Source organism: Tursiops truncatus, chromosome 14, assembly GCF_011762595.2.
Source record: "Tursiops truncatus isolate mTurTru1 chromosome 14, mTurTru1.mat.Y, whole genome shotgun sequence".
In the NCBI taxonomy this organism is placed as follows: Eukaryota; Metazoa; Chordata; class Mammalia; order Artiodactyla; family Delphinidae; genus Tursiops; species Tursiops truncatus.
Genome location: NC_047047.1, coordinates 75,955,511 through 75,972,309, shown reverse-complemented (window position 1 = coordinate 75,972,309; position 16,799 = coordinate 75,955,511). Strand labels below are relative to the sequence as shown.

Genomic DNA, 16,799 nt, shown 5'->3' with positions numbered 1-16,799 from the left:
TTTTAATTTTAGCTAATTTTTAACTATAGGAATTTGCATCAGTAAATTATTAATGTTTACAAAAGTATTAAATCATTGTATTTATTTGTTAAAACCCTAAGTATATTTTCCTCATGCTAAAAGTACAAAAATTCAATAATCATCTTAGAAAGTATTATAGAAAATAACTAAAAATCTTACCTCCCTTCAGTAAATAATTAAATTTTTCTTCCTTAAATTCATCAGAGAAAAAAGCTGGTCTTTCAGGTGAAGGTTTTTCACAATCTAAAAATAAAGATCAATGTGTTATAGCAAAAAGTAACTTTTATATAAAATGTTAATACTATAAAAAAATTACTTTTTCAGGAATATTTCCTCCCATTGGCTCCTAATATTTAGATAAGTAAAACAGGACAAAGCTCCTTTTAAAAATTTCATCACTTGTTCCCATCAACTTCAGTATGTTATTTAATGTTTGAACAACCTTTATAAAAAAATAATAATGCATCAATAAACATTGTCTTATACCTTATCTTCTTTTTTGCCAAAATTATATATTTGGCCTACACAGAAAAAAAAAAAAAGCAGCATTTTCTTTTTACTCAGAAAGTATATTTTAAAACTAATTTCATACCTTCCTTAGAAGTAGAGTAGAGTAATTCTTCCTCTGATGTTCTTAGACAGCAATATTCATTAGGAACTTCCTGTTCTCCATTTTTGGGTACTTTTTTCCATTTAAATAAACTTTGGTGTTTTTCATGCGTATTAGGCCCTGCTATCGTATCACAGAGCAAAGAAGATGAACATATTTTGTTTTCTGTACCCATTTTCAAACCTTTTTTAATCTCCGTTTTTACCTCCACAACATCATTATTTTCTACAAAGTAATTTTCTTGCCCATTGTTGGTTTCCACAGTGCTTAGAATTTCATTTTCCATACTAATTTCATGAAACATATGAAGTTCTTCAAGTACTAAATCAAATTTACTCTTCATCTCAAAATCGTTTACTGTTGTCAGAGCGTCTCTTGATAAACACTTAGATAAGTCCTGAAAACATTCATTGTTCCCAACACTCAAATGAGTGTCAAACTGAAGATTAAAACATTCTGAAGAGTCATTCTTTGGATGAAAATGCTTTGAATTAGCTAACTCACTTTCTTGAAAAATATTCTCAGATTCATTTCTGTCAGCTACATTATTTCGATTAACATATTTAGTTTCTTCCACACCTACTTTCTTATTCATTAATGAAACTGGTTGCACAAAAAATATGCCTTCTGTTGAATAAAAACTCTTTTTCTCTTCCTTTTCTATCTTAATATCTTCATGAACTTGGCAACTGTTTGTTAAACTTTGTGCTGTGACTTTTACTTCCTCCTTCAAAATTAAGTCACATTTTTTTTCTTCAATTTCACTTATCAAGTCCCCAAAATTTAGCACCGGAGTTATAGTTGTCAGATTGGTTTGTTCATTGTGTTTTTTGTCGTGGCTTGCCTGTATAGCCTGTTGCCTAATATTGAAGAAATCTTCAAATATGCATTTAAAATTAAATCTGTTGATCTTATTATGCTTTTGTTTTCCTTCAGAATATAAATCTTGGTTCTGCATATTTATTTCATAAGTTTTTTTATTAATATATTTCTGGATCTGTATAAATTGAGGACAAGACTTAACATGTGTTTTAACAGTTTTAGGACTACAGTGCACCCAGTTTCCCACACTCATGAGTCGTTCAGGACAACTCTTATTCTTGTAACTAATTTTTGTCAAAAAAATTTCATCGATGTCATCAAAGTCCATTAAAAGGGGAATTTTTTCATATGTTTCAAAAATTGGAAAGTGTATGTTTTTAATTGTCATACTGGAGGAACTGATAAGTTTTTTCACTGTAATGTTTTTTGGATAATTCAAATATATTACCCATTTGAAAATGCATCTCTCTTCTAATTTAGAATAATTTTCAATTATTGTTAAAGAGTCAGAGTTATTGAGCAAAGATGTTATGTTGGTTTTCAATATAATATTTAGAAGGTCTAAAACACCGGTTTGTAAATATATGCTTAAAATATCATTATTTCTATTGACATTCATATTCCTAGTTATTAGATTTTGAACATCAATTTGATTTTTACACTTCAAAATTCCATACCAGGTTAAGATATTGTTATCTTTTTGATTTCCTGAAATACTTTTAAGGAAATAAAAAATTCCTGTAATGAAATTTTCAAAAATACTGCTTAAATGAAAGTCTTTTTGTGTAGTATAACATCTCAACTGTAGCATATTATCGTTTTCTCCTTTACCTTTGAACCAAAACATTTTTATTGAAGCTTTCTGACTACCCAGTGTTTCTATCATGAGAGGCTTTGATTTTTCTTCATGTGTTTTCATGACTTCTGTATTGTGATAATTTTCTTTGCTTAAAAGATCTGTTTCTAATAATTGTTGCAAATTCAATATTTCTCCAGTTTTCATATTTTCACATTTAGTTTTGTAACTATCCATAATCCAACAATTTTTCCTATTTTTTCTCAAAATATGTCTAATGTTACAGTCCCAGTTTTTCGATTTTTCTGATCTGGTAGATATGTAGCTGTCCAGGCATGTTTCTGCCTCTTCCCAATTTGCATTTTCTAGTTTTATAGTGAAATTCTTTGCAGAGTCTATTGCATCAGACTTGATACTACAGTGATTATAGTAGTGTAAACTGATCAAGTCTTTTTTTCTCGCACAAACACTTTGGTTGCTGAGTGACTGGTGGTTACTTCCATAACATTCAGAAAAAATATTTTCTGCATCCACAACTTTTTTATCATCCTGTAACTTTTGCTTCTTAACATCAGGTCTATTTTGGGACCAGTGAATGTTTGTGAAATCCCTCACATATGCCTCATTTTTGTCATTTTTCTTCATTATTTCCTTTAAATAGACAGAAGACATTTTGCTATTTAAATCAGTTGGAAACTCAGGGATACTTATCGTGCTGCTATCTCTGAAATAGCTGGGTTCGGCAATTTCCATGCTGGGCTGGATTTGAGATTTTGATATTTTTAGTGTAGATGCTGAAATGCTATTTTCTTTTTTATTTGATGGCGTAACGCTGTCAGCTTTACATCTGTTCTTAATATCATGAAACGTTGATTTGGTTTCCTTGTAAAAGGTAACATCTAAAAATGAATTTTCTGTCTGTTTTGTGCAATTATTGTCTTTCTGGCTATTGTCTCTCCCCTGGAGTAAATATCGTTTTCCATCATCGTTTTTAATTGCCTGTCCATCATGTATAGAGGCGTTGGGCAGCTGACCAGCCTCTGTTCCAGATCTATCACTGCAATGCACACCGAAGGACTCTCTGTCATACAGCCCTGGTTCACAAGACGTTCTAGAAGCCTTCAAACCAGAATCAAAACTTTGTGAGGGGAGAGACCGCAAACAACTCTTCATCTCAAATCCGCTATTTTGGCATACCAGATTACACATCTGCTTCTCACCGACAGATTTCTCCACACGCGAGTCTGTGGAGTTATCAAAAATCTCCTTAGCTGAAACCAGGAGCGCCTTGAAGGGTCTGGCCGACGACTCCCAGGCTTTTTCCACCTCAGACAAGCGAGGCACCAAAGGCAGCCTCCAGCCCGCCTCAGAAACACCACCGGGCTCCTCAAGACGGGGCCGCTTACTACGGGGTGGTGGGGAATCAGGGTCGTCAGGAGGCGGTAAAGGGGAAGCAGACTCCCCGAGCTCCACAACCTGCGGCGCGCGCTGCGTGAACGACATGACAGCGAACTGAGGGAATCTGTCAGAGGCTCCGGCCAGACTCGAGTCTCTCAGCAGGCGCAAAGTGGCTCCGCCCCACCGCGCCCCCCGAGCCCCACCCCCCGAGCCCGCCTCGGTCACGCCCCTGACACACCCCTTTAGGCCTGGCCTCGGCCCTAGTCTCACGGCTAGCCCACCTCGACCACGCCCCACCCCGCCCCCGTGGCCCAGGCGTAGGCCACGCCCCCATCCACCGCACTCCCCCGAGTCCCAGGTAGTCTCTCCCTCAAAGCACCTAGCGCCTGGGACTGCTACTTTGTCTATTTTTAGCGCCCTTTGCTATTGCCAGGGTTGTAGCCGATTGAAACTTTTTCTTCCCTCTGGTAGAATTAATGAGAAAAGTCAGAATCTCTTTTTTTTAAATCTGTGAACGGAAACAGCTTTATTTTTTTAATTCTAAAACTCTGTTTTCCTCAGAAGCGACTTCTCCACAGTTTCTCCCGAGCGTCTTGTCCAGTAAAACCATGCAGTTCTGTAAACACCAAACCAAATCTCTCTGTGTGCGGATAAACTTTCCAAAATGCTCTTAATAACCCCAGTGGCATTGAAAATCAGGTTTCCACTTCGCTCATGAAGTGTGTTTTAGGAAAGGACGGCACTGGTACTTAACGATCTGAATATTTGAGGAAAAAACGTGTGTAGAAACTATTATCCAGATAAATTATTAATCTTCATTTTAAGACTGTAGAAAAAAAAAGTTTTCATATGCGCTGTGGAGTTTTCTTTCCCAATATTGTGAATGCCACTACTTAAAGATAAAAATTATATGTTTCAGCTATTCTGTTCATTAGAAGCATGAATAATCATACATATGTGTGTTCTGAGTCACACATAATAAATTTTGTAAATGTTGTTTTTCTTTTTCCTCTGCTTTGAGAACAATTTATTATCTTCAGTCAATTCTGATTTTTGTGAATGTTGTACTTCTAAAGAAGAAAATGGTTTTCAAAATGTTTATTAAGAAACTTGCAATTACTGCTCAGTAATCAAAAACATCAGTCCCCTTGATGATTGTTTCAAAGTTGATAAGTTGTATGTTCCCTGGTTAAAAAAAAAAAAATTATAAGGACTGCAATAATGTGCAACAGGAATCCTAATTTCGTAACCCATAGGCATATAAATGGCAAAATATGACTGGCATAATACTTTAGGTAATAAACTGTTCATCAGCCTCCTGTCTTGTAGATACTTAGATATGCTGTGAATCCAATTCTAGGCATTACTTTGGCTGTGAATTCTTCCAGAGAAATGTTTACTTAAATTTGTTGAAAGCCTTAAAGTATAAGCACTTCATCAATGCTGTAAATAAGAATGTGGCAGTGGCTCAGATTACACCTCAGGGAGTTCTCAAAGTGCTGCTTCTATATATCTTTAGTTCCACTGTTTTTTATCCCAGATTTTCCTCAGTTCTACATTCCATTCAAATGCACTCTGTTCTACGCTTTAATCAGCCTCCAGACTGACTTGCATAGCCAAGGTGGATATAACTGGTACATTAACATAACATTAGAAATAAGCTTTCTATCTGTATAGGAAATGCTATAGCTTTGTGATTTTTGATCTTTGTGATTTTTGATCTTTAACTTGGTGTTTATTTCTCATCTTGCTAGTTTTCCCCAGAACACACTATTTTTTAAATCTCTATCACACCATTATTTTAAAATTATGCGTTGTTTAAGGACTAGAATTCAAATAAACCCAGAAGTTTTCAGTTTAATTCAACAATTGTCTGAGAACTATGTCTAAGATGTTCTTAAGTGTACAGAAATGTATGGTTTTGTTTTTGTTTTGTTTTTTTCTGAAGAAACACAGCAATGAAGACAGGAAAAGAAGGCTTTTCTTGCACTTACTTATTTCAACGTTACATTAATGACCACTGTCACTTTAATCAATGCCTATTGAAACTACTACGTGTGTTTTTCCTTTATTTTTAAAATGCTACCTTGCAAATAGTTATGAGAAATGCAAAACATTGTATCTTCAACTCATCTTAATCAAAATATAAATGAGACGTTCAAATCTTCCCTACTCTTCAAGGCCCATTTCAAATGTCACATTTTTCTGTAGCACTTTACCTGCCCTTCCTTAGAAAACTCCTACCTCCTTAAAAAACAGTAAACTGAGCTTTAAGGCCAGCACCTGTCATTTCTTTCAGCTTGGTGTCCTATTACAGTTCAGCTCTGAAGGAATGAAAGCATGAGATAAACCTCATACTTAAAATATGACAAAAGCTCCTGTTAGAGTTAAGTCAGAAATTCACTCAGTACCACAGGATGCCTGAAGTCCAGTATCCTTAGCACAGCATGGCAGATCCTCACAACTAGATCCTACCTTAACTTTTTTGGCTTCATCTTTTTTTACAATTTGCCCTGTGCTGCCTACATGAGACTGTTTGTTATTTTCTTGTCTTTTCATGCATGTTCTCAATACCCTCCTCTTTCTCCACCTGACAAATTCCTATTCAGCCTAAAAGGGTTCTACCCAAAAGCTACCTCCACTGTGAAAGCTCTACCTCATCCCTGCCCTATCCAAACCGCAGGCAAGATTATTTGTATCCTCATCTGTGTTCCTGTAGAACTGAATTTTCAACCATACTATAACACTTACAACATTGTATTGAGCTGTTTACATCCCCTCTACCAGACTCTGTGTTAATAGGGCAAAGATCTATTCATTTTTACATCCCCAGTGCGTCAGTTAACTTCAGTTAATGAGAAAAAATGTAATTATAGTACTGTTACTATACCTTTACCAATCCAAATGGATTTTGTGGTGTCTTAAGTGTGTTCTAAGCTTCTTGTTTTGATTTTATATGTTAAAATGGAGACTTGCTTGAGATCATACCAACATAGAGCCAAAGATTGACTTTAAATATTACCAGTATTAATGTCATTTAAATTTCATGGTAAGAGCAGATATTCAACAGGACAGATTTTCTCTTTTATGTCTTTTAATAAAGCATGTAAATGATGAATAAATACACTCAACCTAAAACTTTATTTCAGACTGACAAGATAATCAAATATATTTTAAACACTTAATAAGAACAACTAACACAAATATTTAAACCAGCGCTTCCCTGGTGGCACAGTGGTTAAGAATCTGCCTGCCAATGCAGGGGACACGGGTTCGAGCCCTGTCCGGGAAGATCTCACATGCTACGAAGCAACTAAGCCCGTGCACCACAACTCTTGAGCCTGCGCTCTAGAGCCCATGCCCCGCAACAAGAGAAGCCACTGCAAAGAGAAGCCCGCACACGGCAACGAAGAGTAGCCCTGGCTTGCAGGAAGTAGAGAAAGCCCACGCGTGGCAACAAAGACCCAGCACAGCCAAAAATAAATAAAAATAAAAATAAAAAGTTTATTAAAAAATATTTAAACAAAATACAGGGGTTAAAGAGGAAAATATCACTTACTAAAAATATTTAAAATAAATATGGCTATAAATAACACCAAAAGCATTTTTTATCAAGTCACTAAGAAGTTCTAGTTGGAAAAATATTTCAGAAAACCATGGTGCTCTGTATATCCACATATGCAATTAACCTTTCAGCAGAGCAACAACTGTAACTTAATAAAATGGTCTTAAATGAGACAATGTATAAGCAAATACTTTAAGCTTTAAATCACCTCCTTATTGTCAATTTTCATTAATGACATCATTATCTACCCACTCTCCTAAACTAGAGACTCTTAGTGTTATCCTTAATTTTTTCTCTCTTTTATAGTCTTTCCCCATCACCCAACCTCTATGTAGACATTCATCAAATATTGTTAATTCTATATCAAATATAACCCAGGAATTAATCTTCTATTCTTTATCCATAATGTTTCAGCTTTAGTTCAGGCCCTCATCATCTCCTGCTGAGAAGAGTAAAAAGAATGATCTTTTTACTAGTCTCCCCTCCACTTCTACCCACCACTACCATGAGACTTTTCTTCTTAAAATATTAATCACTTTGTTACATGTTTCCTGACTTAAGAACTTCTTTTGACTCTTTGATACATACAGAATAAAATACAGGCTCTTTAATTCGACATGCAAAGTTCTTCATCTCCAAACTGTTTTTTCAGCTTCTGTATACTTCCACAACACAACTAGCTTTCCTGCAGCTCTAAGCTTCTCACCATTCGTCAAATATATAAAGCCCTTTCACAATTCCAGGTCTTGGGCCTATGCTGGTTCATTTGCCTAAAGTGTAATGTCAGGCCTTACTTAAATCTTAAGTCCTTCCAGTTTACAGCCATGTTGTATGTTTAGACATCCACAGTTTCATCTGCTCCCCTTTCTTTAGTTCTAAATATTATTTCATTAATGTACTATTATATTTTTTGCACATTTAGCTATTCAAAAATAATCATTTACCTGAGTCCTCACTGTTGGAAAACCAGGGCGGCGGGGGCGGCTGGAAATGTTCAACTATTTCCAACACTCATCCGATGGTCTAATAAATTTCAGCATCAATTAAAAGATTCTTTGCTGCTGAAATAAAAGCAAGAGCCTGTATTATTTTGGAATTCATGCAACTGTAAATAACACCCCTTTTAAAAATTAATTGTGAATTCTTTTCAATTAAACTTTCACAAGAATCTTTTCAAAATTTTGAGATAGCAAAATGTCTATCATTTTTATCATACAAACTTGTAATTACTTAGATTGCTTTCTCCTTTTGTATAGTTTTTCTGCTGAGATTAGTCACTTTCTTTTGGTTGGTTGCATAATAAATATTTAGCTGGACATGGCAAATTCATAGAACTACAATTTACTTCAAATTTTGAAGGAATTCCATACATTTACATTAAATACAAAATACATTTAACATAAAAACTATGCTAAACATAATTTTTTATCCTGAAAGCAAAATAGAATAATATTTAGGTGAGTAGGTTCTGGAGTCAAATTGTCTATGTCTGAAGCTATGGTCCACCTCTTCCTAGCTGTGTAATGTGAGCAAATTACTTAACCCTTCTGAGACACAGATTCCTATAAATGGGAATTATAAAGTAGAACCTACCTCATAGGCTGTTGTGTGATCTAAATGAAATACACCACGTAAGGCATTTAGAAGAGAGTTGGCTGTGTAAATATTCATTAAACATTTCTTAAGTTATGATAGTTATTATTAACATCACACTGGCAAGGTTAGACTGGCTCCTACAGTTTAATGAATTGAACACTAGTATCTCTTCCCAACCCCAAATGTCAGTCATTTTCTGTGGGTAGCTTGGAGTAGGCCATGATGGAAGTATTTCTATTTAAATTGCTAAAATCAGCAAACACTACAAATTAGGGAGTTTTTTTTTTCTTTCTAGAAAGCCAGTTGTTAAACAGTTACAAGCATAGTATTGAATCAAACTCTATTTCACAGTACTTTAGAAACATTACTGTATAAATCAATTCTCACTACAGAATTGTAGCCTTAGCAAGCCAGGCAGTTTTTTCTTTCTTGTCTGGCTAAGGTCAAAGAGAGGAAATTTGACAGACTCTATATTGGTGCCAAGACACAGTGTGAAAACTTTATTACAACAAAACAAAACAAACAAACAAAAAAACTATGTTAATTTGTTTTCACCTCATTTGATCCTTTTTCATGAGTGAAGAGCCCCCAAATTTGCCAAATACAAAAAAGTAACTGTACTTTTCAATATTTTAAGTTTGCTTATGGCTCTATGATTTCAGAATGGCAACAGGTTCAGTTCAGAGGAAAATAATGGATCAAAAGAATCCTTCTTCTATCATTATTTACGGCAGAGTGTAGTCACTGCTTACTGTCAATCAATAATCATTGACAGCTAAATAATAACATTTTTCAAAGTACCTTAAGTAAATGCTCTTATCTGATGATTTAATTATCCTTTGACTTGCTGAATGAATATCTATTATCTGCAAGAAAGTATGCCTCGTACTGAAGTAAATGCTATGACATAGAAAATGTAATCTTTGTCTCTAAAAAATGCATTCTGAAAAAAAAAATAAAAAAAAATAAAAAATGCATTCTGGCCAGAAATATGCATATTAAAAGATAAATATGCATATAAAACTAACACTACATGGCCCATTATGTAGCCTAGTTAATCAGGTCATTCACAGCTTTGTGCTAGTCTATTTTCTAGCCTGATCTCCAGCAACTTCTTTCCCTTCTCCCAGGCCTCTCACACTCTACCTCACCAAATTGCTTACAGTTCCCCAGATACTCAGGTTTTCTTTCCGTTGTTCAGTTTTTAAGACATTTATTATCTGTTATGTACCAGGCACTGTGTTGGCTATTAGATATTCAAAATTGACAGTCTTTTTTCAAGAAATTTACAGTATAGTAGGAGAAACAGACATATAGAGTTTATTACAATATAATAGGATAAGTACTACAGTAGAGGAATATCCAAGCACTGAAGAAAGAGGACCAAACCTAGTCTGGAAGCTTAGGGAAGGTACTCAGGAAGAAATGGTGCCCAAAAGCTTATTCTTGAAGGATACATTCATTCATTCCATTCCTATGAGCTGTAATTTTTTATAAAATTCCCTTTCTTCTCCATACTACTCAATTTTTATCCATATCCCCACCATTTCAGACTTCTATTGTAATACTTATAAAATTACATAATGGTTGGTTGTGTATATACAATCTACTCCACTAAATTATTAGCTCCTTGACACTTAGAACAGTTACCTTGTTGAACTTTGTGTTTCCAGTGTATGGCATGGGACCTACCATACAATGGATAATAATATTTTTCTAATTATTGTGTTGAATAGATACCAAGTGAGTGATATATCAAATAAGCAGTATTAAGAAATAGGTACTATAAGGAATTCAGTGAAGGAGGAAATGAGTTCTAGATAGAAAGGCAAGAGGCTTTACAAAGGGAAGAATTGAACTGGGCCTAGAAAAACAGAATTTAGAGGGCCTAGATTCTGTTTCAACTAGAAAACAAGAAATGACCTAAGGTCCAAAAAAACAGAGCTCTGCTTTCTCAGACATTCAGGAAGTATAGAAATAGCTCTAGCATTGGACTGAGATATAGAAGTAAAGATGAACTAATTAGGAAAGTCATTAACCCAAGGGGTCTGGCTACAGGAAGAGCTACCCAGTCAGGATATAAAACAACTAGGATCTAGAAGAAACTGAGTGATATTTTTAAAAACCAAATCTAAATACAGTCTATAATACAGTAACGTACCTATTATGAATGTAATACATGCCCCAGAATTTCTCCATTTGTAATGAATCAGTTGAGCACGCTCTTCATAACTGGGTTCAGCATGTTCTATACATTAGTGGATCTTATAAGAGAATTAATTATATAAAAATGTGACCAAGGCCATGACTCCCTTGAGCAGTTTTTTGAAGGAGTCTTGAAAAAGAGAGCCAAGAATCACAGAAAGTGGGGAGGAAATGTAAGCTGAGGACATGGGGAGAGGCAGTTAGTCGCCCATGGCAGTATGTTGTCACACAATTCTATTAAAGAGCAACCTTCCTCATTTTTACAAGTTTCTCATAGATAACTATACCCTATGAGAAACAAAGTAGGGCAAGAATACATGTTTAGTTTTGTAATGTTATCTGATGCATATGCATTATACACATAATACAGTAAGTCCCCTACCTACAAACAAGTTCTGTTTCGACAGTGCTTTCGTAAGTCCAATTTGTTCGTAAGTTCAACAAAGTTAGCCTAGGTACCCAACTAACACAGTCAGCTACAGAGTACCGTACTGTAATAGGTTTATAATACTTTTCACACAAATCCTACATAAAAAACAAACACAAAAAATAAAGAAAACATTTTTAATCTTTACAGTACAGTACCTTGAAAAGTACAGTAGTACACTACTGTACGACAGCTGGTGCTTCTTAGCAGTACCAGCTATATCACTGCTGCTTTTATGCTTACTTCCGGACATCCTGGGCTTGATATAAAGATACTGTCTTACTGTACTCTGTGCAGTACTATACAGGAAAGTACACAAAAGCACAACAACTTGTAGAGGATGCACGCACGTGACGATGTACGCCAGACACGTGAGCTAACTTCCGTGATTAGGCATGCGAACGCACATTCGCATCTTTGAAAGCTCGCAACTTGAAGGTTCACATGTAGGGGACTGACTGTATTTGTTTTACATGGTACTTAATTATGAATGGAAAGGAAAGTTGCAAAATGTCACTTGTTTTACAACTTTGCCTGAGGCCAGTCGTGCTAATCACCCACTTACTACAGTTATATATCAGCTTCCAAAAGCTAAGCCCATGATTTCTGGAGACCACTCAGAGGGACTCTAGAGGTGACTCTCTTAAAAGTTACGTAGTTCAGATCTTGGACAATAACCTGGAAAAACATAGATACAGGATATGGGCTACTGGTTACAGTAACAATGCCATCTTTTCAGAAAATAGAGAAACAGGGCAGGGGCTGGGCTTGGTACATAATAGTTAGCTAAGCAAAGACAGAACCACAGTAATCATGATTGGGATGATCCTTTTTTTATATGTGAAAAACTAAAAGGTGAGAAGGAGAAGCTGAAGCAGAAGCAGTGTGACCATATATTTCCAAGCTCTAATTAGGAAAAAATAAGTATGTGTGTTCTCCAATACAAAAATAATATAATGAATCAAAGGATTGTAAATAGAAATTTAGTTTAATATGATCTATGACCATCCATGTTTTGTAACAATTTAATGTTCAATAATAATGTACAAAAAGGCACAGAGGTTTTCTTTGGTTTTAGCTTATAAAATCTCTGCTGGGTGAAAACAAACACAAAAAAACCTTATTTCAATTCAAACAATATTTAGTACAGAATATGTGCTCAACACTGTACTGAATGCCATCCTCTTCTTGTAGTCATGAATACTTAAATATATGTGTCTCCCTGTTGAATCGCCTTCTACTTGCATAGCAATGTAATAGCTGTACCATCTTCTCCACATTTTACTCTCCAAACTCCTCTCTGGTAATAATAATTTTTTCAAAAAAGATAATATTTTAACTTCTGCATGCCATTGAAGAAAAGACCTCTTCCATTGGATTTGATCTATAAACTAATTGTCTCAAACCATAATTACGTAGCCATGAAGTATTGATACAAGGTCAAACTTTGTCAGGAAATTCAAAATAGAAAGAGACTCTTGTCAGTTTAAACTCCAAAAGGAATAGCTCAAGGGTCTGCAGGATAGTTTGGTACTGGGGGCTGACAAATAGAAGACTAGAAACAGAACTGTGACGTCATTCACCATTAACCCTTCCTGCAGCCCCGTCCTTTAGTACAGACCTACAAAAAGAGCATTAGGGTTTGCACATAGTCAAAACTGCATTACCTGTGCTGCTCAGAACTGTGCCTTTACTTTGCCAGAGATTCAGTAGAATTACAAAATGATTTTTGGCTTTATTAATTTTTTAAAAAGTATTCAAACTCTGGCAAGAAAATAACATCAAATTTCAGGCTTTTTTGTGTTTTTGTTGTTTTTGTTATTTTCTATTGCTTTTTAAGAAGGTCACTATAAATTTAAATCAACTTCAACTGAAATCATAGTAAGAACTTTACGGTGGAGAGTAATGTCCAGAAATCTATTGAGAGGCGATATAGAGAGTAGTTAAGAACATAGGATTATAGACTCTCTACCCCAGAAGTCCTCCTCATGCTTCAGTCCTCTGCTTCTTTACCTGGGAAGTTTGTTCATTTTGTGATAATTCATTGTGTTGTACATTTATGAATGATATTTTTCTGTATGTATGTCTTATTTCTATTTTTTTAAAAAAAGACAGGGGCTTCCCTGGTGGCGCAGTGGTTGAGAGTCTGCCTGCCGATGCAGGGGACACGGGTTCGTGCCCCGGTCCGGGAAGATCCCACATGCCGTTGAGCGGCTGGACCCGTGAGCCATGGCCGCTGAGCCTGCGCATCCGGAGCCTGTGCTCCGCAACGGGAGAGGCCACAACAGCGAGAGGCCCGCGTAACGCAAAAAGAAAAAACAAGAAAGAAAGAAAAAAGTGTTGATTCTGGAAGTAAACTGCCTAGATAAAAAAAGAAAGAAAGAAAGAAAAAAGTGTTGGTTCTGGAAGTAAACTGCCTAGACTTGAATCCTGGTACCATAACTTACTATCTGTTTGACCTTGGGGTATGTTTGACCTTGGGGTAAACTCCTTAACCCTCTGTGCCTCAATTTCTTCAACTGTAAGATGAGAATATTAGTAATAGTACTTGCCCCTTGTGGTGGTTGTAGGATTTTATGATTCTATATGTGTAGGATTTTATATTCTATATGTAAAACACATAGAACAGTGCCTCACACATGACAAATTCTATATAAGCATTATAGATATTAACAGTAACCCATTCACTTCTTTAACCATTCTAGAATAAGAATCCTTAGATAATCCTTTAAAAAATCATTTAAGAGGATTTCCCAACTTCTAGATTTTCATTGATTTGTCAAATTGCTCATTTTTTCCCCTTTGTTTCACAGAGAGCTCCGTGGGAAATAATTCTTTTTCATTTTCTCTCTAGATTTAATATAAAAGGAAAAGAGACTAAAATATATACCACTGGATATTTCCATATATCTTCACTGATATATAGCTATCACTCTGTTTTTCAAATACACTATTAAGTCTGCTTTTTAAAGTGTCTATAACATATGTTTATTTATTAATCCTTAGTTAAGAATAATTAGCTTAGCACTTTTGTGACTATACCTGATTTTCTCTTCATCAATTGTTATCATTTAGAGTTTTTTTAATGGTTTTCCTAAATACAGCCAAATAAGACCTCATTCCTAAGGACTCAAAGGTATTTACTCTGGGAACCAGTTTTTACTCAATGGAACAGACATTAAATACTGAGTATCTATTATATATCCAATATTGTGCCAGGTGTCATACAAAGAAGTTATGACACAGAGACAAGGCATTAATAATAAAAAAATTTAATAACAATGTAAAGGTTTAAAATTTTTTATATGGAATTATAAATAGATTATATAAATAATATATACTGTGGTTTAAAAGAATTGAATTATTAAGGATTAGAATGGGTATAAGGCATCATAGAGAATATTTATGATTTGGATATAAACAGGATAGTAAAATATATTCCAGATGAGAACGAGAGCATGAACAAAGGCATAAATAAAAGTGTAAGATATAATTGAGCAATAGTGAGCAAACAGGTGTTTTTGAGAGAGAGTGGTTTTGTAAGGGGGAAAAAGAAGATAGGAAAGAGACTTGAGGTCAGGGTGTTCAGAGCCTTGAATGCCAGGCTTAAAAGAAAGTGTGAACTTCATGCTATAGGAAAGACTATATTTGTGAGTTTGCTTCAGGAGAAAGAGGTATTTAAAATAGGCTTTCAGAAAAATTCACCTAATGGCTGCATTTAGGATGAATTAGAGACGAGTGGGAGAGAATGCTGTCCCTAGCAGAAATTAGAAAAATTAGAAACCTAGAAATATTAAGGATCTGTATTTGAGCATCAACCATAGGAATGAGAAGGAAAAAAGTGGGAATAATATTTTTTTAAAAATATGATTAGAATTTAATTACTGTTGTGCTCTTGTGGAGGTAAAGAGTCAGCAATGAGTCCAAAGTTTCACGTTTAGATGATTAGGAAAAGAGACACCATTAGAAGAAGAGAGAAAGGGGAGAGGCTGTAACTTGTTTGACGATATATCACAAGAGTGAAGGCTAGGAGTTTGGTTTAAGTATATTGCATTGAAGAAATTGCTAAATGTTATTGCACTAGACTTCTGGTTGGAAAAAGAAATGGAGCTCAACAGCAGCAAAGAGCAGAAACTAGGAGGGTTTTGGTTTCATTTAGGGGCCTTCATTTGCTGGAGTTGAAGATTAAAAATTCTGGCAATCTTCCTTTTAGGTGACTCATCTAGAGTGTTAGAGCAGGTTTGACAGATTAAATCTGGAGTGGACAGGTTTCCCATCCCACCCTGGTCCTTTTTACTGGAAGGGGAAGGGCCTGGTTCAGTCCACTAATAAACAGAGTTAAAAGCTACTGAGTGGAATCAACATCTGACGGAAAACCAGAACTTTCTTTTAAAAAATCTGAATTTGATTGTAATAGTCATAAACAGGTTCATCAGATATTTTGTGTGGGAGCCAATGTTTTGTTCCAATCAACAGGCATTGGAAAAGCCCTAGGAATTGCCCAACAAAGTCATCTAGTATTAACCAAAATTTGAGAAACAGAGACCTGATTAAAATAAAAAGGGGCTTATTTGGGGTTTGTTAGGACAGCAGCCCGGGAGACACAGACTGAAGAAGCACTTGAACTGTCAAAATGGGGGAGGATTATAAAGGCAAGAACCACAAGGTTACAGTTAGTTATATGAATTGTTTATCAAGAATTGTAATTGGAGCTGGCAAGAAGGGTACTTGTTAAGTAAGGATTGGTTGGGCTCTGAAATGGTTGCATAGTTAGAAGGGAGAACAACCTTGAAACACAATGTTGCAGCTAGCAGATGTTTTAAAAACAATGGAATATTACTCAGCCATAAAAAGAAACGAAATTGAGTTATTTGTAATGAGGTAGATAGACCTAGAGTCTGTCATACAGAGTGAAGTAAGTCAGAAAGAGAAAGACAAATACCGTATGCTAACACATATATATGGAATTTAAGAAAAAAAAATGTCATGAAGAACCTAGGGGTAAGACAGGAATAAAGCCACAGACCTACTAGAGAACAGACTTGAGGATATGGGGAGGGGGAAGGGTGAGCTATGACAAAGCGAGAGAGAGGCATGGACATATATACACTACCAAACGTAAGGTAGATAGCTAGTGGGAAGCAGCCGCCTAGCACAGGGAGATCAGCTCGGTGCTTTGTGACCGCCTGGAGGGGTGGATAGGGAGGGTGGGAGGGAGGGAGACGCAAGAGGGAAGAGATATGGGAACATATGTATATGTATAACTGATTCACTTTGTTATAAAGCAGAAACTAACACAACACTGTAAAGCAATTATACCCCAATAAAGATGTTAAAAAGCAAAACAAAACAAAACAAA

The 16,799-nt window shown here is 35.5% G+C and overlaps 1 protein-coding gene across 2 annotated transcripts in view; it reads right to left on the bottom strand.

Annotated features, from left to right (window-relative positions):
* RAD51AP2 (RAD51 associated protein 2) overlaps positions 1-8,265 on the bottom strand; it is a 30,169-nt gene extending 21,904 nt beyond the window's left edge. The window contains exons 1-2 of one of the 2 annotated variants that reach the window (XR_004521771.2): positions 8,157-8,265; positions 181-264 (exon numbers count right to left, since the gene is read on the bottom strand). Coding sequence is in view for 1 of the 2 variants with exons in the window: in XM_004322644.4 (XP_004322692.3) it covers positions 181-264; positions 614-3,752 (3,223 nt within the window). In the remaining variant the exon portion in view is untranslated. Of the gene's footprint in view, positions 1-180; positions 265-613; positions 3,753-8,156 lie in introns of those variants that run through there. The other variant, XM_004322644.4, reaches the window with a different exon arrangement.
* Between the last annotated feature and the right edge of the window lie 8,534 nt (positions 8,266-16,799).